Source organism: Heterodontus francisci, chromosome 11 (assembly GCF_036365525.1).
Source record: "Heterodontus francisci isolate sHetFra1 chromosome 11, sHetFra1.hap1, whole genome shotgun sequence".
In the NCBI taxonomy this organism is placed as follows: Eukaryota; Metazoa; Chordata; class Chondrichthyes; order Heterodontiformes; family Heterodontidae; genus Heterodontus; species Heterodontus francisci.
Window position 1 is genome coordinate 54,813,105 of NC_090381.1, and position 25,779 is coordinate 54,838,883.

Genomic DNA, 25,779 nt, shown 5'->3' on the forward strand with positions numbered 1-25,779 from the left:
AACATCTCCGCTCAGTCCGCAAGCAGGACCCTGAGCTTCCGGTTGCTTGCCATTTCAACACTCCCCCCTGCTCTCATGCTCACATCTTTGTCCTGGGATTGCTGCAGTGTTCCAGTGAACATCAACGCAAGCTCGAGGAACAGCATCTCATCTACCGATTAGGCACACTACAGCCTGCCGGACTGAACATTGAGTTCAATAATTTCAGAGCATGACAGCCCCCCACTTTACTTTCATTTTTAGTCATTTTTAGTTATTTTTTCTTCCTTTTTTTTTACATTCCTTTTTACATTTTTTACAATCTTTTTTTGCATTTATTTCATTTCATCTTAGTTTGTTCAGTTTGCTTACCCACTGTTTTTTTCAGGTTGTTTTTCTTTAGGTTTGCACTTGCTGCTGTTCAATATTCAGTATATTCACACCTAATCTGTACTAATGCTTTGTCTTTCAACACACCATTAACATATTGTTTGCCTTTGCTCCGTGACCTTTTGGTCAGCTATGTGGCCTGGTCCAATCTGCACCTTCTCCTTTGTTATCTCTTGCCCCACCCCCACCTCACTTGCTTATAATCTGTGACTTTTCTAATATTTGTCAGTTCCGAAGAAGGGTCACTGACCCGAAACGTTAACTCTGCTTCTCTTTCCACAGATGCTGCCAGACCTGCTGAGTGAATCCAGCATTTCTTGTTTTTGTTTCAGATTTCCAGCATCCGCAGTATTTTGCTTTTATATCAATATCCTGGGGTTACCATTGACCAGAAACTGAACTGGACCAGCCACAAAATACTGTGGCCACAAAAGCAGGTCAGAGGCTAGGAATTCCATGGCGAGTAACTCACCTCCTGACACCCCAAAGCCTGTCCACCATCTACAAGGCACAAGTCAGATGGAATACTCTGCATTTGCCTGGATGGGTACAGCTCCAACAACACTGGGGAAGCTCAACACCATCCAGGATAAAGCAGCCCACTTGATGAGCACCCCATCCATCACCTTAAACATTCACTCCCTCCAACACCGATGCACAGTGGCAGCAGTGTGTACCATATAGAAGATGTATTGCAGCAACTCACCACCCCTCCCTCGACAGGACCTTCCTAACCCAGCAACTTCTTCCACCTAGAAGGGCAAGGGCAGCAGATGTGCGGGAACACCACCATCTGCAAGTTCCCCTCCAAGCCACACATCATCCTGACTTGGAAATATATCACCATTTCTTTACTGTCACTGGATCAATATCCTAGAACTCTCCCTGACAGCACTATGGGTGTACCTGCACCTCATGAACTGCAGCAGTTCAAGAAGGCAGCTCACCAGCACTGTCTCAAGGGCAATGAGGGATGGGCAGCAAATGCTGGTCATAGAGAGATACAGCACTGAAACAGGCCCTTCGGCCCAACGGGTCTGTGCCGACCAACAACCACCCATTTATACTAATCCTACATTTAATCCCATATTCCCTTCCACATTCCCACCTTCCCTCAATTCTCCTACCACCTACCTACACGAGGGGCAATTTACAATGGCCAATTTCCCTATCAACCTGCAAGTCCTTGGCTGTGGGAGGAAACTGGAGCGCCCGGCGGAAACCCACACGGTCACAAGGAGAATTTGCAAACTCCGCACAGGTAGTACCCAGAACTAAACCCGGGTCGCTGGAGCTGTGAGGCTGCAGTGCTAACCGTTGCACCACTGGTCTTGTCAGTGACACCCACATCCCATGAAACAAATAAAAAAAATTGTTGAGATGTTTCATCAGTATTGGTGGTGTTCACTGCTCCAGATCACACTGTGCTGCTTTTGTAATATATTGACAGAATATGCCACTAATGTAAACTTCTACCAATACTTTGTGAGTTTTGACCTCTGTTAGCTTCAGTTGGGTAGAGAAAAGCTGCTGTGCAACGATTCGCACATGAATTTAGGTGGATGGTTATTTCAGAATTCCAGCAGCAATGCATACTAATAAGTGATTTAGTTACTGCTAGTGATAAAGGTTGTCACTCATGGACCTGGTACAATTGAAATCACATAACTTCACAAATGAAAGGGAAGAACATTTGTTTTCAGCTTGAACATCACGTGTTTGAGGATTGCAAATCAGATGTTACCAATCTGTCAGTGTGACTTCATCTGGGCGTCTGGTGAGGAACTCATGAAATTCTAACTGAGAAAATTAAGTTCAAGTGGGCGGCAGCCTTGAGTTTGGAACTTGCAGCCTGCCTTTTTTCTGGTTATGAACCATTAGTTACAGCATTACTAATGCCTGATATTGTTCTCATTTTGCAATAACTATTGCTGTAGCTACATTCTTATGAATACATGCATAAAATAATTCACATTGAGTTTGTTAGATTGTCAACAGACAGCAAGCCGACTTTTCAATGTGGAAGAGTACTACAAGGAGTTTATTTTTTTTAATTCTGCAATATTGCACATAGCTGTCAGTGTACTGGGTGCTATTTGAGTCAAAACAAACTTAAAGGTAAATAAAACCAAAAGCCTTGGTTTTGATTTCTTTAATTATACAGGAGAAACCACATAGACTCTTCCTCAGGAACCACTAATTTGATCAAAATAACAGAATGATTCCATGAACCAGTAGTATGTTCTGTGGTATAGCCATGCAGCATTACATCAGAGCAGTTTTTGGGATGGTTGAAACCTTCAGGAAAAACATAAACTGCTTGCATTTTGTTATGACCAGGTGAGAAAGGGGTTTGCTCTCAGCCTCCACCTGGTCTTACCGTAACAGGGTTTTATTTTTGACACACCTTTTTTTTAACTCCCCCTTGGTGAATCCTTGTTCACTGCTTTCCAATTATAAGGCAAAGAAACAAGCCAAACAGATTTTCTTAGGTTTAAACAAGAAAGGTTGAACTTTATTAAACTTAAACTCTAATTCGGTTATCGCCTACAGATACACGATGCACCCATGCTAGCATGCATACGCGATACACACATGCAGATCGAGACAGAAAAGAGCAGAAGGAATAAAGTGGAAAAGTTTGAGGCAATATTTTATTTATTTTTATTTTATTTAGAGATACAGCACTGAAACATGCCCTTCGGCCCACCGAGTCTGTGCCGACCATCAACTACCCATTTATACTAATACTACACTAATCCCATATTCTTACCACATCCTCACCTTCCCTATATTCCCCTACCACCTACCTATACTAGGGGCAATTTATAATGGCCAATTTACCTATCAACCTGCAAGTCTTTGGCTGTGGGAGAAAACCGGAGCACCTGGCGAAAACCCACGCGGTCATAGGGAGAACTTGCAAAGTCCACACAGGCAGTACCCAGAATTGAACCCGGGTCGCTGGAGCTGTGAGGCTGCGGTGTTAACCACTGCACCACTGTGCCGCCCCAATATCTGAAGATGGTTTTGGTTACTGTTCTTAGAGCTCGCTGTAGAGTCCTTGATTGTAGGTCTTGCTTTTCGTTGGGGCCCAGTATTCTTCTTAAACCTTGTTCGATGTAGGAGACTTTTCTCTCTTGAGGTCCATGTGTCTTCAGTGGGTTTGGAGTTCCGCGAGAAAGAGATGGGAGCTTGGCAGTCTTCTCAGTCCAGGAGCAAACAGTCTTCTGATTTCAAATTCTGTGGCTAGTTTAAAAAACCCTGGACCTGCCAGTTAGTCATGTGACCAGCTGGTTTAACCAGTCCTAGCTTTTGTGGATTGTATCACCTTAGCAGTCTCTGGAATGCTCTACTTTACACCTTCAATGTCTGGTGATCAACATCCATTGTGGGTTGAATGTGTCAAGGAATGGTCCTTTTGTCTGCACAAGCACTGTCTGTTAGTATGCAAATGTTTTTCAGCTAAGTGTCTGGCAGCCCCTGTAACAGGTCTTCTCTTTCTCCCAGCAACAGTTTAAAATCAATGTTCATATGACAAAATTAATATGCCTCATTCTTGGCAGGTGGGGACCTACATGACAGTTTAATTCTAGCAATGATAAAGCACCAAGGAACAAGGCACCATTATTAAAAATTTGTGCAGAGTACCTGAATGACCTTGGGCTAAAACTGCAGATTATGATTGTAATCTGTTAGCATGCATCCAGATATTAATCCAGTGTAGTAGGTAGTGGTTTGACTGCAGTGATTTTTTTTCCTTGTGTTAAGTTATACTTCTATTGTGAATTAATAACTATGATAGTGAGAGGTGATGATTGTGGAAAGCCTCCAAGTTCAGTTACAGTCAAGTTATTTAGATGGCATCCTGTAATGCATAGTTTAACGGCCAGGCATAATAAAATCCTCTGGTCACTGTGTTCATGAATTCCTGAACAGAACATGGAAGTTTCTTATCATTTCTAGTGAAATTATAAATCATTATTTTAGTATGTGTTTACAATTTTGCCAGAAATTATGAAGTAAAAAACATAATGGAAAGTTTTTCTGAAACATTGACCAAAGGAAACCTACTCTGTTTTGTGAAGATTCAGCATTGTGTGATTTTAAGCTGGAGATTTGAGGTTCAGTTGACCTCTTGGATCAAATGGAGGTCAGTTTCCAGGCATCAGATAGGACTACGTGTGAAATCATCTAGTTTGTCTCCTGACTGTTTTGTGAACCTGATCCACCCCCTCCCCTAAAAGGGTATGAGCAAGTCAGTAATACTGAGCTATTTTTGGAGATAGTGAATGGCACATTTATCTTGCAGCAGTAACACCAGCAATACTGCTCTGTTAGCATTTACTAATGGCTGCTAATTCTTCTGGTCGTGCTGTTAGTGGCAAATATAACATTTGCATTATTATATAGCACCTCGTCACATCTTTCACACATGTCCCAAAAACCCTCTATACAATGGGGTACTTTAAAAAAAAATCAAGGACTGTTATCAAGATAAATTGGCCAATTAATCTGCTTTTAGTGCTCTTGGTTCAGGAATGATCGCCAACCAGAACACTGGAGAATTCTTCTGCAATTCTTTGGATCTTGACTATCCACGTGAACCAGCAGATTGAGTTTTTGTTTAACATGTCATCCAAAGGGCACCACTTTTGACAATGCAGCACTTGGACTGAAGCCTAGATTATTTGCTCACGTCCTGGGGCATAATTTTAACCTAACTCGCCCTTTGGGAAACTGGCAGCCATTCATTTTATACCCTGCATGATTTTACTTCCTGTTAAAATGTACAATACACTCTCAAGATGCACAGTACAATACGGGAAATGCATAGTGCTACAGCAAGCTCTGAAAATTCTTGGAATGAACTACTTTTTACACAAATTTCCAGAGAGGTACACTTTGATTTTGGTATCAAAATGTTATTGCAGTCATCATCTAGTTAAGTTTGTGTTAGCTATGTTTTGAATCTGATGCTATTTTGCTGGAGTGGAAATATGCTGAATGGTTTAAATTTCATTCAGCTGTAGTTATGCAGAAGTAGAAAATGCCTTCTGACTGAGCCATGTATTTTTTAAACACACCCGATAGAACCCAAATATGCCTTTTCTCAATTTCTCCAGGTTTCAAATTTATCAGGAACATTACCTTGTAATATAATGACTTCAAAGGGTTGGGAGCTTTTGAAAGAGATGTAATTCACCCCCACCCCACAAATCTTTTTACATTAGCAATACATCCATCCAGAGGTGGGAGTGTACAGGCTGCAGACCATTCTACCACTTTTTATAGTCCAAAGTTGCCTTGGGTGGGAACAGTGACATAGTAGGTACCCAGTTGTATAAACAATTCATTGCTTTTAATGTCCAAAGCAATGAATCTCTGCCAGAGGGGAGCTTCAGACCAAAAATGCTACCTATGATGAAGCTGCTTTAAGAGTTCCTTGAGCAACATTTGGTTTTGGGTTGACATTTTGGACCCAGGAGACAGGATAATCTTTCAAACAGCTTCTGCTGCATAGGTCTTGCCAGCATTAAGCATTGACTGAACACACAAGAGTCATGTTTGTAGCTTTGCACTAATTTTCTGTTCAGTAGCATTAAAGCCCTATTTGTGAAATTGGAACTCTGGACTTGCATATACATGGGCTGTGCTCCCTAAGTTGCTAAATCCATCCAGCAAAAGCACTTAAGATTGATGCTTTTTTTTATTATTCGTTCATGGGATGTGCCCTAATTGACCTTTGGAAGGTGGTGGTGAGCTGCCTTCTTGAACTGCTGCAGTTCATGTGGTGTTGGTGCATCCACAGTGCAGTTAAGGAGGGTGTTCCAGGAGTTTGACATGGTGACAATGAAGCAACAATAGTTCCAAGTCAGGATGGTGTGTGACTTGCAGAGGAACTTGTGTTCCCAGACATCTGCTGCCCTTGTTTGTCTAGGTGAAAGAGTCGCAGGGTTGGAAGGTGCTGTTGAAGGAGCCTTGATGAGTTACTGCAGTGCAACTTGTAGATGGTACACATTGATGCCACTGTGCGTCAGTAGTGGAGGGAGTGAATGTTTAAGGTGGTACATGTACCAATTCAGCGGCTTTGTCCTAGATGGTGTTGATCTTCTTGCATGTTGTTGGAGCGGCACTCATCCTGGCAACTGGAGAGAATTCCATCAGACTCCTGACTTGTTCCTTGTAGACGGTGGACAGGGTTTGGGGAGTCAGGAGGTGAGTTACTCGGCACAGAATTCCCAGCCTCTGACCCGCTCTTGTAGCCACAGTATTTATATGGCTGGCTCAGTTCAGTTTCTGGCCAATGGTAACACAAGCCGCCCACCCACCTCCCTCCCCAACATGTTGAGGGTGGGGGATTCAGTGATGGTAATGCCCGTTGAATGTCATAGGGAGATAATTAGATTCTCCCTTGTTAGAGATGGTCATTGCCTGAGACATGTGTGGCACAAATGTTACTTGGCACCTAACAGCCCTAGCCTAAATGTTGTCCGGGTCTTGCTGTCTGTGGACACGGACTGCTTCAGTATCTGAGATATTGTGAATGCTACTAAACACTGTGTGATCATCAGCAAATATCCCTACTTCTGACCTTTATGATGGAGGGAAGGTCATTGATGAAGCAGCTGAAGATGGTTGGGCCAAGGACTACCCTGAGGAACTCCTGCAGCGATGTCCTGGGACTGAGATGATTGGCCTCCAACAACTGCAACCACCTTTCTTTATGCTAGGTATGACTCCAACCAATGGAGAGCTTTCCCCTGACTCCATTGACATCAATTTTTCTAGGGCTCCTTGATACCAAGGGGCAGTCACACTCACCTCACTGGAATTCAATTCTTTCGTCCATGTTTGGCCCAAAGCTGTAATGAGGTCTAGAGCCAAGTGGTCCTGGTGGAACCCAATCTGAACATCGGTGAGCAGGTTATTGCTGAGTAAGTGCTGCTTGATAGCATTGTTGACAACATCTTGCATCACTTTGCTGATTGAGAGTAGACTGATGCGGCGTTAATTGGCTGGATTGGATTTGTCCTGCTTTTTCTGGACAGGACAATGAGATGGCGCACAGCACCACATGGATTCCCAGTTTTGAGTTGCTAGATCTGTCCTGAACTTAACCCATTTAGTGTGATGCTAGTGCCTGGACATTGGCTGTAAGGTATGATTTGGTGAGTGTGGCCCTGTCAGGCTGTTGCTTAACTACTCTGTGGGACAGCTCTCCTAGTTTTGGCACAGGTCCTCAGATGTTAGTGAGGAGGTCTTTACAGGGTCAACTAGGCAGGGTGTGCCTTTGTCGTAGTCAGCGCCTCGGTCGCTGCCAGTTGGTCCGTCCAGTTATATGATTCAACTTTTTCTGTAGCTGAGTGACTTCCTGGGCCATTTCAGAGTTAAAAGTCAACCACGTTGCTGTGGGTCTGGAGTCAGGCCAGACCAGATCAGGATGGCAAATTTCCTTCCCTGCAGAACATTAATGAACCAGATGGGTTTTTACAACAATTTAGTAGTTTTATGATCATTACTGAGACTAGCTTTTTATTCCAGATTTATTAATTAATTGAATTTAAATTCCTCCAACTGCAGTGGTTTTGAACTCCTGTCTCTAGAGCATTAGTCTGGACCTCTGGATTACTAGTCCAGTAACATTACCACTATGCAACCATTACCTTCATGATCATCATTAACCTGATATAGCACTGGTATCATTGCCTTTTTGGAATTTTGAAAATCTTTTGCCTCTCCAAAAGTATTACCAGATGATCATTAGTTTATTGTTTGGGTTCTAAAACTTCTAATTCTATGCTTAGTGGTGATCTACTCCCTCTTCTTTTGACACCAACAAGAAATGAGCCAATAACAGTCATTTCCAACATATATGGTTCAGTCATGTATCATTTAAAGTCATCTGTGTGGGAGAAAACTGGATCCCAAAAAGCCTGGGTAAAACACTAAAATGCTAGAAACGATTTAGAGGACTTGAACAGTACTGTCATGCTAAATGACATCCTATAATTACCCCAATTTCGTGGGACTCAGCATCAGACTCTCATTTAACCCTGTTACTGAATTTTTTTGTGGTTTCAGCCACTCACCTGCCACTATGATGTTGGGATAACAGGATTTCTTGGAGATTATTTTTGCTGAATGTGGCCTCAGAAATCTGTGCAGAGGGTACTGAAGAACAACAAAAATGGGAAAAGAAGCTGACAAAACTGAGGAAGCAGAGGTCCTGTCAAACCTGATGGCAGGACCTCAACATTTTTTTGTTCCATTTCCCTTGTGGCATTTGGCCAGTTTGATAGCCTGGCCAGCAGCTGGGAGAGAAGACTAGCAGCAGGAGGCTCCAGCCAGGGACCCTTGGGGATGGTTCCCAGCATTCGGAAGGAGTGGCCGGATGGAGGCTGCTGTTGGAAGTTGAGTTCAAAGGCTTTCTTGAGGTGCCTGGAAGGAACACCTGGTTCACAAGGAGTGGTGATAAAAGCACATAGATTGTGGAGCTGGCAGCTCCCACCTTTCACCACTGGGTTTCCCGACCCCTGGAAACCTGTGCAGCAAGAGTCAGTTTTAAATCAGGCTCTGATTGTACTCTGGAGCCCAATTTAGATATGCTAATTAAGTGTTTCGCCTGTCCCGATATCCACCACATGTATTGGGAACATGTTCCCTGTATTTAACTGTTTAACCTCCTTCCTCAACCTCTCCTGCTCGTCATGGCTGCGGGAGTGGGGGATTAATAGCGAGGCCTTGGTGTGTGACCTGTATCAGACTTTGATTGATGGCATCTGTTTTCAGGGGATTATCAATATGGTAACAACTGAATGCATTACTGACCATGCTGTGCATCCAAGTAAGAATTAAAATTTTCAAAGCAGTACTAAAAAAAAATTGCGCAGCCTTTGGCTGGAAAGTTATGGGCTCCGTTAGGTGGGAAAGGAGGCGGGGGAGCATGGAGTATCGTGACAGGTAGCGGGGTGGGCGGCGGGGCGGAGGGCCTGTTGCTTCCTCGTCACCAAGCGATCTTCCCAGGGGATAGGCCAACGACAGCCTGCCCGCCCAGAGGCCAATTGAGGCCCTTAAGCAAATTAAGGGCCTGGTCATGCTGCAGTGTTTGATCTTACCAGCAGTGGGAGGGTGCTCTGCCTTGCAGGGAGGATGCCTTGCAATATGACGTGACCTCCCTGCCTGCTTTGGAGTGGTGCCCTCTTCTGTGGGCAATTTGTGGTCCATCGCAGACCCCCACCAAGAACAACTTTACCCCGGGACCCCCCCCACCCACTGGACTTCAAGACCAACCCCCCCCCCCCCCGCCCCCGATTGGCCGGCAGCTCATGGAGGCAGAATCCCCGTCTTTAAAGGTGTTTCTTAGGAATAGTAAAATAATTGGGTTGTAACTTCTGATAAAATATTTCCAGATCGGTGAGGTGTCCCAGAGTTGAATAGTCAGATGCCACTCAAAGTTTCCAGGTGAAATTAATGAACAGTCTGTGGTGGGTAGGCATTCAAGGCAATTGTCTGCAGCAGGTGTCACACAGATCTCCCAGCAAAAGGTGTAGCAATAGGCCTACTTGGATATCTAATTAGCAGTCCAACAGTAGAAACTTTCTTGAGATTTCAGGAGCTTCCAAAAAAAAAAATCAATGCAACAGAATTCAAACTTGAGGTAGAGATTTTCCAGAGACTGGAGACTACATTCAGCAATGCAGGCTTCTTATCAGCAAAGGAGCCTTTCTCCAAAGCAGTGATTCTCCACAGAGTGCCACAACCCCTCTTCCTGGGTCTTCTCTCTCTCTCTCTCTTCAGGCATAAACAGCAGAAGGGTTTTACCTTCCACACCTTCAATTTGCAACTCCTTCAAAGTTCTTTTACTTCATGAAGAAATTAGAATTTCCCTTGATACAGGAATTATTTTTCAAGAGAAAGAGTTTCTGAGCTTTCTTCCTACCCCTTTTAGCAGCAAACTGGTCTTTTGATTTCTTTCCGAGACAGTTCTCTATCTCTGGTGTCCAGGACAGGTTCCTGCCAAAACTGGTCTTTTCTTACAAAAGAGAAACTTAAAAACTCCCCAGCAGCCAGCCATGTGGCAGTCATTTCTCTCTGCTGAGTGGCTTGGAAAAATAGATTGCCTTGCAATTGCCCCACCCAGTTCAGCATTCACTGTTCCCAGAGAAATCCTTTTCTCAGTCTTAAAGGCACAAACCTCTTGTTTTGTTTTTTTTTAACAACAAGCACATCCTCAGATCTGAATTTTGGTAAGAAAACAAAGAAAAAATTTTGGGGGCTTTCCCCAAAATTCAGGAGGAAAACCATTTTTACTGATTCACCACCTTACCCACCCCACAAAAAAAAATCTGTTGAAATTGATAAAACCTGATAGTAATGATCCCTACTCCTATAAGAGTATTTGACTGCTGTGCTTACCTGATCACTAATCGATTGGTATGAGGTGGAAAGGGCTTCAAGATCAGCTTCCCCAATGACATGCAGCATTTCTTTGTTGTGTCTCACCCAACAGCTGCCCAAACAAGGAAACAACTGAGTGACAAAGAGCCCTTGTGCTTTATCTTATCATTTCCTTGCTGGAATGCAGTTGTTTGTCTGCTCAACTTATTTCTGTGCCAGGAATGCAGCGCTCGAGGCTCAGATATTAAAGAATAGAGCTGTAAACTAAGATCAGTCATTTCGATTTATGCCTCAGTATTAATCACATTAGCCAAAGAGTCAGCAAACCGAGTCATGTTGAGTCATTACACTTAGGTTGGACAGGTTTAGCCTTTCTTTATCAAAAATGTGAACATTGTGCATGGAATTTTATGGGCCCTCAGGAGACAGGATGGGAGGTGGGGGGGCTCATAAAATAGTAACAGAAGATTGGGGGTGGAATACCTGTCGCCTTCCCGTCACCCTGGGATTAAGTCAGGGGTGGGAAAGGCCAAAGTGGCTGAGTGGCCAATTGAGACCCTTAAGACCAATTAATAGCCACTTAAGGGCCTGGCTCGTCCTGTTACTGCGGGAATTATACGAGTGGTGGGAGGGCGGGGGTGGCCTTTGCCACGTGTGGAGGTTGCCCAGTAAAACAAGGCGGTCATCCTGCAGGGTTTGGTGAGGGGTGGTGGGGGGATGGGGGTGGTGGTGGACCTCCTCAGTGGGAAATCTGTGGCCCAAGGAGGGCCTCTCCATGAACAACTCCCACCTGCCCTCAGTGACCACCCTCCACCCCCACTCCTTGCTGCAGCCTGGCAGACTGGCATCGGTGACCCTGCCACACTTACCTGAGGTCCGGGGCTCCAGAGCTCATCCTGGTCCCAGGTTGTGTACCGACAGTGACCACTGCTTCCAGTGGCGCTGCCTAAACTGCTGAGCTACTGCTCCTATATTTGGCCGGCAGCTCTTGGAGGCAGGATTCCTGTCCGTAAAGTGATGGGGACCATGGTGCCGGTCAGTTAATTGCTTGACCGCTGTTAAATTGCACCGGGGTGGGCCTGAAATGGGTGAGGTGGGGTTCTCCTCGCCTTTTTGGCCCAGTGTCAGGACTCCTGGCGGCTTCACAGAATTCAGCCCAGTAACTGCACTTTTTTTCCTGCATACTAGCAGTTTGCTAACAATGTTTTCACATCTCTATGGACTAAAATTTTAATCTTAAACTTCAGTGGTTTGATTGGAGCATCTGCCACTTTACTGTCTCTGAGACTGAGCGCTGAAACATTATGACTGGGAACTTCCTCGGAGCTGCTCCTGCTTCCCCACCAAACTTTGCTGGAAGTGTGACTGAAAACATATTAATGTCCATAAATGTAGCTTCCACTGCACTTCTAGTGACGTTAATGTCCATAAATGTAGCTTCCTCTGCACTTTTGTGTGGAGCCGGAGGACATAGGTGAAGTTTTAAATGATTACTTTTCATCGGTGTTCACTATGGAGAAGGACATTGTAGGTGTAGAGATCAGGGAGGGGGATTGTGATATACTTGAACATATTAGCATTGAAAGAGAGAAAGTATTAGCTGTTTTAGTGGGCTTAAAAGTGGATAAATTCCCAGGCCCAGATGAGATGTATCCCAGGCTGTTATGTGAAGCAAGGGAGGAGATAGCAGAGGCTTTGACACAAATTTTCAAATCCTCTCTGGCCACAGGAGAGGTACCAGAGGACTGGAGGACAGTGAATGTGGTACCATTATTCAAGAAGGGTAGCAGGGATAAACCAAGTAATTACAGGCCGGTGAGTCTAACATCAGTGGTTGGGAAAATATTGGAAAGAATTCTGAGGGACAGGATTAATCTCCACTTGGAAAGGCAGGGATTAATCAAGGATAGTCAGCATGGCTTTGTCAGCGGGAGATCGTATCTAACTAACGTGTTTGAATTTTTCGAGGAGGTGACTAGATGTGTCGATGAGGGTAAAGCAGATGTAGTATACATGGATTTCAGTAAGGCTTTTGATAAGGTCCCACATGAGAGATTGGTCAAGAAGGTAAGAGCCCATGGGATCCAGGGCAATTTGGCAAATTGGATCAAAAATTGGTTTAGTGGCAGGAGGCAGAGGGTGATGGCTGAGGGCTGTTTTTGCGATTGGAAGCCTATGACCAGTGGTGTACCACAGGGATCGGTGCTGGGACCCTTGCTGTTTGTAGTGTACATTAATGATTTAGACATGGATATAGGAGGTATGATCAGTAAGTTCGCAGATGACATGAAAATTGGTGGTGTCGTAAATAGTGAGGAGGAAATCCTTAGATTACAGGGAGATATAGATGGACGGAGCAGTGGCAAATGGAATTTAATCCTGAAAAGTGTGAGGTAATGCATTTTGGGAGGACTAACAAGGCAAGGGAATATACAATGGATGGTAGGACCCTAGGAAGTACAGAAGGTCAGAGGGACCTTGGTGTACTTATCCATAGATCGCTGAAGGCAGCAGCACAGGTAGATAAACTGGTTAGGAAGACATATAGGATACTTGCCTTTATTAGCCGAGGCATAGAATATAAGAGCAGGGAGGTTATGATGGAGCTGTATAAAACACTAGTTAGGCCACAGCTGGAGTACTGTGCACAGTTCTGGTCACCACACTATAGGAAGGATGTGATTGCACTGGACAGGGTGCAGAGGAGATTCACCAGGATGTTGCCTGAGCTGGAGCATTTCAGCTATGAAGAGAGACTGAAAAGGCTAGGGTTGTTTTCCTTGGAGCAGAGAAGACTGAGGGGGGACATGATTGAGGAGTACAAGATTATGAGGGGCATTGATAGGTTAGATAGGAAGAAACTTTTTCACTTAGCGGAGGGGTCAAGAACCAGGGGGCATAGATTTAGGGTAAGGGGCAGGAGGTTTAGAGGGGATTTGAGGAAAAAAAATTTCTCCCAGTGGGTGGTTGGAATCTGGAACTCACTGCCTGGAGGTGGTGGAGGCAGGAACCCTCACAACATTTAAGAAGTATTTAGATGAGCACTTGAAACGCCATAGCATACAAGGCTACGGGCCAAGTGCAGGAATATGGGATCAGAATAGGTTGGGTGCTGGATGGCCAGCACAGACACGATGGGCCGAAGGGCCTGTTTCTGTGCTGTATAACTCTATGACTATGATTCTATGACCCATTATATGCCCTGTTTGATATTCAGTTCCATTGACTTCCAGGCAACAGGATGTTGGGCGACATGCATAATAGGCAGCTGATATGATACGGGCCATTTGGACTACTACCCAAATTTCTGCCCCATGTCACTCCTGGGAATTGTATTCTTTCCATTTTTTTTGTATTTGTTCTTGGGATGTGAGCATCGCTGGCAAGGCCAGCATTTATTGCCCATCCCTAATTGTCCTCGTGCTGCTGGTGGTGGTGGTGAGCCACCTGCAACTGAGTGGCTTGCTGGACCTTCTCAGAGGGCAGTTAAGAATCAAGCACATTACTGTGGGTCTGGAGTCGCATGTAGGCAGACCAGGTAAGGATGGCAGATTTCCTTCCCGAAAAGACATTAGTGAAGCAGATGGGTTTTAATGACAATCAATGATAGCTTCATGGCACCATTACTGAGACTAGCTTTCAATTCCAGAGATACTGTACTAATAAAACAGGTGACTTTATGATTTCAATATTGAGTTTGAAAGATGCACTTAGATGTTCACATGCTTTCCATGACTTGTATTTCAATTAAATATTCTATTGGTGATATTCATATTGTAACAAAACAGCGAAACTTTGTTGTCGGCTAGAGCTTCTCTATGGGTTTTTGATCAAGTGGCCTTTTTGACCAAATCTGCCTCCTTCGTCTCATTTTGCGTTCTCCAATCTGTCTTCTGGAGCAAGCTACATTGTCCCCTGGCCTTTTTCTTGCTTACTCTGCCCCATACCGTACAAGTACTTCAGTCTTCAATTTAAGTACCAATAGGCTGTACATTGTTTCTGCCTTGTTTTTGGCACAAGTGTCATTGCATATAGTTAGGAACCTCACGGTACAGTTCTGGAGACTTGTACTTCATATTAATAGAGCATTTAGTGCAATTGTTTTGAGGGCTTTTTTAAATTAACTACTGAACATTCAGTTTTTTGTTCCCCTGAATTTCTTGGCCCAGAAAGATGATGGTGTTAAAATTGTGTAGAATGGACCCTGTACTGGACACAGTTATTTCACACTGACCAAGTATAGTGATTGACTGACTGTTATGCTTGACAAATCTACTAGAATTCTTCAAGGATGTAACTAGTAGAGTTGGTGAGGGGGAGCCAGTGGATTTGGTTTATTTGGACTTTCAGAAGGCTTTCGACAAAGTCCCACATAAGAGATTAGTGTGTAAAATTAAAGCGCATGGGATTGGTGGTAGTGTATTGCGATGGATAGAAAATTGTTTGGCAGACAGGAAACAAAGAGTAGGGATAAATGGGTCTTTTTCTGAATGGCAGGCAGTGACTAGTGGGGTACCACAGGGATCGATGCTAGGACCCCAGCTATTCACAATATATATTAATGATTTAGAAGAAAGAACTAAATGTAATGTCTCCAAATTTGCAGATGACACAAAACTGGGTGGGAGGGTGAGTTGTGAGGAGGATGCAGAGAGGCTTCAGGATGATTTGGACAAGTTGACTGAGTGGGCAAATACATGGCAGATGTAGTATAATGTGGATAAATGTGAGGTTATCCACTTTGGTAGCAGAAACAGGAAGGCAGATTATTATCTGAACGGTTATAAACTGAGAGAGGGGAATATGCAACGAGACCTGGGTGTTCTTGTACACGAGTCGCTGAAGGTAAGCATGCAGGTCCAACAGGCGGTAAAAAAGGCAAATGGTATGTTGGCCTTCATAGCGAGAGGATTCGAGTACAGGAGCAAGGATGTCTTGCTGCAATTATACAGAGCCTTGGTGAGGCAACACCTGGAATATTGTGTGCAGTTTTGGTCTCCTTATCTGAGGAAGGATGTCTTGCTATAGAGGAAGTGCAGCGAAGGTTTACCAGACTGATTCCTGGGATGGCGGGACTGACGTATGAGGAGAGATTGAGTCAGTTAGGATTATATTCGCTGGAGTTCAGAAGAGTGAGGGGGGATCTCATAGAAACCTATAAAATTCTAACAGGACTTGACAGGGTAGATGCAGGAAGGATGTTCCCGATGGTGGGGTGGCCAGAACCAGGGGTCATAGTCTAAGAATATGGGGTAAACCATTCAGGACTAAGATGAGGAGAAATTTCTTCACCCAGAGAGTGGTGAACTTTTGGAATTCGCTACCAGAGAAAACAGTTGAGGCCAAAACATTGTATGTTTTCAAGAAGTTCGAGTTAGGTTTAAAGGGATCAAAGGATATGGGGTGAAAGCGGGAACAGGTTACTGAGTTGGATGATTAGCCATGATCATAATGAATGGTGGAGCAGGCTCGAAGGGCCGAATGGCCTACCGCTGCTCCTATTTTCTATGTTCTATGCTTCTAAGAGCTGTCTTAAGATACTTTGAGTAAAATCTTGTAACTTGCAAGATGTAACAGATGCAGGTCAATTTAGATTTCATTTTTGCTATGTAAGTGATGGTTTTCATGGAGGTTATTATGAATGATGAAAATGAGGTAATGTTTAGCTAGTTGAAACTGATGATGTGATATCAGGCATAGTCACTACAGCAGGATTAGACTGTGATTGCTTCAGAATGTGTCAAATGCTCTCAGTTGAATTTCAGTTTCATTCACCTTAATTTGAACTTAATTTGATCTCCTTAAACTGATGGATGTGTCAGTTGGTACATGTGTCATGTTGTAAAATACCGGCTTGGACAAGGTGGGAGAAAGCCAGCATATATTTAAATTCGATTTGAAAGAATTCCCTGCGGAAGTAATTTCAGTTGTTAATGTGATAATTTCACCAAAATGACCATTGAATACACAACAGAAAAGCTCACAAATTTCAGGGATTTTTTTTGTGCTGAAAACTATTGACATAAATAACTCATCATACTTCATTTTGTTTAGTGCTGCTTCATATTCAGAAACATCAAAATCTTAACAGCTGTTACATATGCATGATGAAGGATTTCATTCTCTATTTGATGTACAGATAATGAGCGTGATCTGAAAATAATATAGTTTGTGGTTCAAAGGAAAAAGCTTTCCATATTTCTTTTCCTTTCAAAATATACTGTCAACACATTGCATGGCCTCAACCTTTCCTGCAGTCTTACATTTCTTTATCTCTCATTCACATCAAATACTGCATCTATTTTTGATCATTTTAGGCACAAAGCAAATGTTCAAATCCTGGAGATGATGGGGAAGAGACCCAACAGGTTGATTCCCTATCACATCACAAAATTGATTTATAGGGAAAGACGGGAGAAGCTCGGGCTCCTCAGTCTTGAAATAAGTCGATTGAGAGAAAATCTTTTCAAGGTCTATAAAATATTAAACAGTCCAGAAAAAGTAAATCCACAGCTCTACCTAAAAGTTAACCCTTGACTGGATACAAGGGCTTTGCTTCTAACAGGCAAAGGCAAATTTAGGACTTTAAGGAATAGTTTCTCATGGCAATAGGAATGGACTTCCAGGTGAGATAATTGAGACAATTAATTATTGAATTAATTAAGTAGTTATTAAAATGACCATTGGATGCTATGTTGGAAGCCAGAGTAAATCACAATTGTATGTCTCTTTTCTTCATAGAATACTTACAACTAATTGTCAGAAATTCACAGATTGAGGGTGTGGAATTTCTCTGTACTTCTGGCATGCACCAGTTTTAATAAAGCAGAGAATTGTGGCCATTGTAAGCAGGACTGTCTGCTTTTAGTTGGTGGACAGGAATTTTATTACTTGCAAAAAAATTTCAAGTATTTTACATTTATGAGTTTTCCCTTTTGAAAGATATAAGTTGCAGGAAAGATTTTCCTGTCACTGATATCCACAAATTATTATTTGATATGGGGAATTTTGAGAGTCTAGCTAGTGCTCAAGGCCATTTACAATATCAGTTACAGAAAGATATAGAATACTGAAGAAATGAATCTGGTCAGAAAAATCATATCAGTGCTGGTGGCTGTTCATTCCAGTTTTTAAGACATTGATGCGGAAAACTAAATGCATTTAAAGGGGTAACCCTTTCTTGATCGGAATCAAGGTTTGCTCAGAATTTAGATAGAGGTACAGATCTGGGAAAATGATAATGCTGACTTATTTACCACATACATTGATATACTGAACAAACAGCTAGCTATCAGCTAAACTGAGACTCGTGCATACATAAACTTTTGATGCATAAGTAGGAAATTAAGGTGGGTGGTGAGGGTAAGTTAGTCTGTGAAGTCTGTGTAGAATTGACAATAGCTTCATGATTTATATTTCGTCCTTTCCCCTGAGACTGCAGAAAGTACTCAGATAGAATGCCAGGATAATGTTGGTTGAGCATCTGCTGTATTTTGCTTTTTGTTTTATCATCTTGATTGATCCTCCTTGCTGGTTGATCTTTGTTCTTAAACCTCCTTACCTTGATGAAGGCTCTGCCTCCTGAGCAAAGAAATAGCACTATCTTAGAAAACACAGAGTTGCTCATATCTTATTCTATCCAGCTCATGACCATTGTACATGTATTCAACTGACCAGTCTAAAATTCTGGTTTTGTGATGGTAGCAAAATCTGAGCTGGAAATGACGATTTGCCAGAGCTGTACGAGTCTGTGGTACACTGAACTGGGTTGGCGGCGGGGTGTGGGGCGGGGGGGGGGGCGGTTTGTTTAGGAGATTATGCCATGTGAATATATCACATAGGCTTCCAGCTCATCTTTGGTGTTGAGCCGGGAACTAGCCTAATCTGGCTGGCAGTTCAAATTGTGATGGTTATGTGGTCGCTTAAAGATAAATGGCTGCATATGGGTACAAATGCTGTTCCAGTAAGCTCAAAAGGATAAAAATTGATTTGAAGTATTTGTTAGCCTTTGCCAAGCCTGGAGGGGATATGAGCCAAAAATGAAATCCAATGTGGAGGCACAAGATGGAGTATGTGGGCCTGTGACTGAGCAGCACAGCACCCAAATCCATTGATGGTTGGCAAAGTGGATATATTGGTGCATGAGCTGCTTGTAAAGAGGGTTTCCTTGTTCAATGCTCTAGGACACCCTTCCCAATAGACATTAGTGTACCTTGCCTATCCAGATGTGGCAGCCAAGCTCATGATCTGTACGGTGTGTGGAGACAATCTACGATGTTCTATGCTCTTGGGAATGCTGCCACCCAGGAAAAGTTCCTGCAAGGACTGATGACTGATTTGGCAGTGATCATCACAGTTAGCTTGGGAATCACAACAGCTCTAGACAGAATAGTGGTCTTAACACCCTGTCCCTCTACCAACCTGCAGGAGATGGCATAGTTGTGGTATCCTTCTTCATGAAGAAGAAATGCCAAAAAAACCTCCTCTAAGATGCTCAGGACGGACTGTCTGGGCCTAACCTGGAAGATGGCCATTCCATTTAGCTTCAAACTGAAATGCTATTGAATATTATACTTTGGAGTGTCATGAAAACGTGCTATGCTGAATGATGATTTTTAATTCATCTGTTCGAAATCTAAATTAAGCTTTGAAAGGGAAAGCTGGAATTCTAAATTTAATTTTTAAAAAGACAGCAGCTAAGATGGCCACCACAACTGGCATTGAAATACCTCACATTCCAAAGTATTGAGGTGGAGACGCATGTCTGAATAGCCCTCATCTAGAACAATGGCTTGAGCAGTTGAATGAGTCATCTGATATCGCTTTCATTAGCAAGACATTCAAAGCCATCTTGGAACATTAACACTAGTGGGGATGAACTGCCAAGAGGTAATCATTGAAACAATAAGAGCTGAGAGAGATTGCAATTCTTAGATTTGGATCTCATTCAAGTGAAAAAGAGAATAAACCTGAGATAATCATGTGACAATCTGTTACTTTGTGTGAAAACTTGGAGTTTCTTTTGGACACAGCAAACAAGCTTTGAGTGCTAATCAGTACAGGACCCCAGTGGGGCTGTCTCTTTCCCTTTCCAGGTAATACTGTAAGTTTTGAACCCAGTCTGCGGACTGCAAAACATTCAAATCTATCACTGCTACAGACAGAGATTCCGAGGAGAAAACCATCTACATCATTGTCTCCAAGAAAATCCTGAACTAGGTGGCCACCTCTACCAACCAGAAACTTCAGGACCATGAATTCAGCTGTATTACAACTGAATTACCAGACTCCACAGACTGTATATTATTTTATTTTTTCTGGACTCTAATCCAACAAACTATTCTTCTTCACTCTGTAACCTATTTAGGTGCCTGTGATTCTCGTGTGCGTGTGTGTGTGTGAGTGAGTGAAAGTTGGATGCAGTTTGTTATTTTTACTTAGATTGGGTGTTGATTTTAAGTATAATGAACTAATCTCTTCCTGGTTTCAACTCAAGAACATCTGTCCGATTGGTTCTTTTGTGATCATAGCACCTAAAAGGGTTAAACACTCACTGAATTTTTTTAAAATTTCTTTTGTGGGATGTGGGCATCGCTGGCTAGGCGAGCATTTGTTGCCCATCCCTAATTTGCCCTTGAACTGAGTGGCTTGCTAGGCCATTTCAGAGGGCATTTTAAGAGTCAGGCATAGTGGTAATGTCACTGGAATAGTAATCCAGAGCCCAGGCTAATGCTCTGGGGACTTGATGTTCAAATCCCACCACAGCAGATGGTGAAATTTGAATTCAATTAATAAATCTGGAATTAAAAGCTAGTCTAATGATGATCATAAAACCATTGTTGATTGTTGTAAAAACCCATCTGGTTCACTAATGTCCTTTAGGGAAGGAAATCTGCCGTCTTTACCTGGTCTGGCCTACATGTGACTCCAGGCCCACAGAAATGTGGTTGACTCTTAAAATGCCCTCTGAAATGGCCGAGCAATGGTAAGCATGTTCACTGTTTAAAAGAAATAAACCCTGTTGCAGTTAAACAGGGAGAGGGGAGCCTTTCAGACACTCCTCACCTGATCATAACAAGTGGCTTGTGTGAACTGTCAGGACAGGGAAAGTTCTGGACTCCCAATAAATTGTCATTAAAAGGAGTCTCAGATACTCACTTATCTTACAACCTGTGTCATTCTGTCCTGTTGTACTAAATAAAAGACTGAACAATAATGCTACTTTAAATCTATAATCTACTTGATTCTTGTTTAAACTAGCTTGTCAGGGGGATGGGAATGAAGTAAAGCTGGGAACAGAAAGTAGAAAAGTAGCAAGCAACATTGGAAGGCAGGCGAAACAAAGGCAAGCATCAACTAAGCTTAAAATGCAAAATAATGTCAAGAAGACAAGGTTAAGGGAACTCTACCCAAATGCATGCAGCATTCACAACAAGGTAGATGATTTAAAGGTACAAATAGATGTAAATGGGTATGATTGTGGCTACAGGGTGACCAAGACTGGGAACTGAATATTCAAGGATATTCGACATTTAGGAAGGACAGGCAAAAAGGAAAAGGAGGTGGTGTTGTGCTGATAATAAGGGATGGGATCAGTTCATTAGAAAGTGAACATCTCAGATCGGAAGAACAAAATGTGGAATCTGGGTGGAGCTAAGAAACAGCAAGAGTAGGAGTTGTTTATAGGCCACCAAAGAGTAGTGATAGTGTGGGGCATGGTATTAATCAGGAGATTAGAGAAGCATGTAGCATGGGTAATACAGTAATCATGGGTGATTCAATCTGCATATAGACTGGGAAGACCTAATGAGCATGAATGCTGTGGAGGATGTTTCTGTAGTGTGTTGGGGATAGTTTTCTAGAGCAGTATGTTGAAGAACCGACTAGAGAACAGGCTATTTTAGATCTAGTACTATGTAATGAGAAAGGGTTAATTAATAATCTTGATGTAAAAGGACCTTTGGGGATGAGTGAGCATAATACGATAGAATTTTCCATTATGTTTGAAAGTGAGGTAGTTCAATCTGAAGCTAGGGTGTTAAATTTGAGCTAAGGAAATTATGAAGGCATGAGGTGCAAATTGGCTGAGGTGGATTGGGAAAATACATTAAAAGGTATGACGGTACATAGGCAATGGATAGTCTTTAAAGAACTATGTTAGTTTACAGCAACTATACATTCCTGCAAGGCACAATAAGCCCAAAAGAAAAGGCAGTCAACCATGGCTAACAAAGGAAGTTAAGGATTGTATCAGATTAAAAGAAAAGGCCTATAAAGTTGCCAGAAATAGTAGTAAACCTGAGGATTAGGAGGATTTTAGACTATAGCAAAGGAGGACCAAGAAACTGATAAAGGGAGAATAGAATATGAATGTAAACTAGCAAAAAACATTAAAATGGACAGTAAAAGCTTCTATTGGTGCGTAAAAAGGAAACGTTTGGCCAAGACAAATGTGGGTCCATTACAGGCATTTATAATGGGGAATAGAGAAATGGCAGGGAAGCTAAATGATTACTTTGTGTCTGTCTTCACTGAGGAAGGTACAAGAAATCTCCCAGAATTAGAGATCCAAGGGACGAGGGAGAATGAGGAATTGAAGGAAATTAGTATCAGTAAGAAGGTGGTATTGGAGAAATTAATGGGGCTGAAGGTTGATAAGTCTCCAGGACTTGATATTCTACATCCCAGAATGTTGAAAGAGGTAGCTATGGAGATAGTGGATGACCATCTTCCAAAATTCTATAGATTCTGGTATGGTTCCTGCAGACTGGAAGGTAGCAAATGTCACCCCATTATTTAAAAAGGGAGGGAGAGAGAAAAAAGGGAACTACAGACCTGTTAGCCTTACATCAGTAGTAGATAAAATGCTAGAATCTATTCTAAAGGATGTGATAAATGGAAACTTGGATAATAATGATCTGATTGGGTTTAGTCAACGTGGATTTATGAATGGGAAATCATGTTTGATGAACTTGTTGGAGTTTTTTGAAGATGTTACGAACAGAATTGATAAAGGGGAGTTGATGGGCATAGTATAGGATTTTCAGAGGGCTTTTGATAAAGTCCCCCACAGGAGGTTGGTTAGCAAAATTAAAGCACGTGGGATTGGAGGTAGTATACTGGATAAAGGATTGGTTAATAGGCAGGAAACAGAGAGTAGGAATAAACTTGTCATTTTCATGTTGGCAGGCTGTGACTAGTGGGGTACCGCAAGGATCAGTACTTGGGCCCCAGCTGTTCACAATATATGTCAATGATTTGGATGTGGGGACCAAATGTAATATTTCCAAGTTCACGGATGACACAAAACCAGGTGGGCATGTGTGTTGTGAGGAAAATGCAAAGCAGCTTCAAGGGGATTTGGACAGTCTTAGTGAGTTGGCCTTCATAGCGAGAGGATTCAAGTACAGGAGCAGGGATGTCTTGCTGCAATTATACAGGGCCTTGGTGAGGCAACACCTGGAATATTGTGTGCAGTTTTGGTCTCCTTATCTGAGGAATGATGTTCTTGCTGTAGAGGGAGTGCAGTGAAGGTTTACCAGACTGATTGCAGGGATGACACGACTGACGAATGAGGAGAGATTGAGTCGGTTAGGATTATATTCACTGGAGTTCAGAAGAGTGAGGGGGAATCTCATAGAAACCTATAAAATTCTAACAGGACTTGACAGAGTAGATGCAGGAAGGAAATTCCCGATGGTGGGGGAGTCCAGAACCAGGGGTCATAGTCTAAGGATACGGGGTAAACCTTTCAGGACTGAGATGAGGGGAAATTTCTTCACCCAGAGAGTGGTGAGCCTGTGGAATTCCCTACCACAGAAAGCAGTTGAAGCCAAAACATTGTATGTTTTCAAGAAAGGGTTAAATATAGCTCTTGGGTCTAAAGGGATCAAAGGGTATGGGGCGAAAGCAGGAACAGGTTACTGAGTTGGATGATCAGCCATGATCATAATGAATGGCGGAGCAGGCTCAAGGGGCTGAATGGTCTACTCCTGCTCCTATTTTCTATGTTTCTATGTAACATGGCAGATGCCATATAATGTGTAAAAATATGAGTTTATCCACTTTTGTAGGAGGAATAGATGCGCAGAGTATTTCTTAAATGGTAAGAGATTGGAAAGTGTAGATGTACAAAGGGACCTGGGTGTCCACATCAATAAGTGACTGAAAGCTAACATGCAGGTGCAGCAAGCAATTAGGAAGGCTAATGGTATGTTAGCCTTTATTGCAAGAGGATTTGAGTACAGGAGTAGTGAAGTCTTGCTTCAATTGTGTAGAACCTTGGTTAGACCGCACCTGGAGTACTGTGTGCAGTTTTGGTCCCCTTACCTTAGGAAGGATATTATTGCCATAGAGGAAGTGCAACAAAGGTTCACCAGACTTGTTCCTGGGTTGGCAAGCCTGTCCTATGAAGAGAGATTGGGGAAACTGGGCCTGTATTCTCTAGAATTTCGAAAGAATGAGAGGTGATCTCATTGAAACCTACAAAATACTTAAACGGATAGACAAGGTAGACACAGGTAAGATGTTTCCCCTGGTTGGGGAGTCTAGAACCAGGGGGCACAATTTCAAAATAAGTGGGAAGCCACTTAGCACCAAGATGAGGAGAAATTATTTTACTCAAAGGGTTGTGAATCTTTGGAATTCTCTACCCCAGAGGGCTGTGGAAACTCAGTCATTGAGTAAGTTTAAAGCAGAGATTGACAGATTTCTAAATACCAATGACATAAAGAGATATGGGGATAGTGTGGAACAAAGGCATTGAAGTGGATGATCAGGCATGATTGAATGGTGGAGCAGGCTCAATGGGCTGAATGGCCCACTCCTGCTCCCATGTTCCTACTGGGCAGAAGGCTTTGTGTAGACAGAAGAGCAAGCTTCAGAGCATCAGGTTAAATGTTCCTCTTGAAATAAGACATTATCTTAAAGGATCATGAAGTAATTAGGAGAATGTATACAGTACGGCATTTTCATGGGTATTAAAGATCCCAATTGCAAGCTTAAAGGCCATTTAACAATAGTATGTGCCAATAGTATTTTAAGACTGTAGATAATCTCTGCACAAAAGTAAAATGTAGTAAATATTTAAGCCTTTCTTCCCATGCCCTGTACTTCAGTAGATAAATATACCATGTGATGAGATACAGCACCACGCGGTGAAAGTTTTGCCCTTTTTTGTGCTACATTAACTGATTGCAGAGGGGCAGTCCTGGGAATGTCACAATTGGCCTCAGTATTCTCAAGCGAAGAGGGCAGCAAGTGGAATCAGTAAGACTTGATTGCTGTCCAGTCATCTTGTTGGTAAATATACGTGTGGATGTAGGAGGAGGATAAGCTTATCCTTAGCAGCAATGTTCTCTTGGTGGAGTCAGATACTGATGCTTTCACCAAACAATATGGTTTAAATTATGATCCAATTGGGGACATGCATTGCGACAGAGTTGTAAGAATTCTGTGTGTTTGGGCGGGACGTTGACTAGCCTTTGACTCACCAGGTACAGCCGCTGGTATTCTTAAATCAAGATAGAGAGGTTTTTAAGCACAGCAAGAATATACAAGCAATATTAACCCACTGCAGTAGTTATATCGCAGAGTGCTGAGTGTCCTCGGTTCTTGCTTCCCGAGCTGCTGTGGCGCAGTCTTCTCTCTTGAGGTGTTCTGTTGACTGTAGGGTTGTCTCTTCTTCGAATCGATGTGCCCTGATGTCTTTCATTTATCCCCTCCTCCAAGGGTTCCTTCATTCCATATTAGGTTACATTCCACCTTAACCCTTTCGATTGGTCAGGTATGACCTCACCTTCTATATATTGTCTCTTCTTGATTATTTTATAATAGTAAGATTGGCCAGATATAATCCCACCTTCCATACATTGTCTCTGCAGATAGCTTGATGGCCTAAGTGATTCTCACACATTTGGGAATGTTTGCTATCCCTGTCAACATTCCAGTCACGAATGGTCTCTGAATACCTTTACTTGCTTTTCCATCCTCATGAGGCCAACAGGTCTA

General features: G+C 42.7%; 1 protein-coding gene across 6 annotated transcripts in view; it reads left to right on the forward strand.

Moving 5' to 3' along the window:
• The window catches only part of schip1 (schwannomin interacting protein 1), a 763,480-nt gene that overhangs the window by 580,033 nt on the left and 157,668 nt on the right, over positions 1-25,779 (forward strand). Inside the window, exon 1 of one of the 6 annotated variants that reach the window (XM_068042163.1) lies at positions 5,195-5,267. The exons of the other annotated variants lie outside the window; for them this stretch is intronic. Coding sequence (XP_067898264.1) covers positions 5,199-5,267 — 69 coding nt within the window. The 5' untranslated portion in view covers positions 5,195-5,198. Of the gene's footprint in view, positions 1-5,194; positions 5,268-25,779 lie in introns of those variants that run through there. 6 annotated transcript variants of the gene reach the window in all.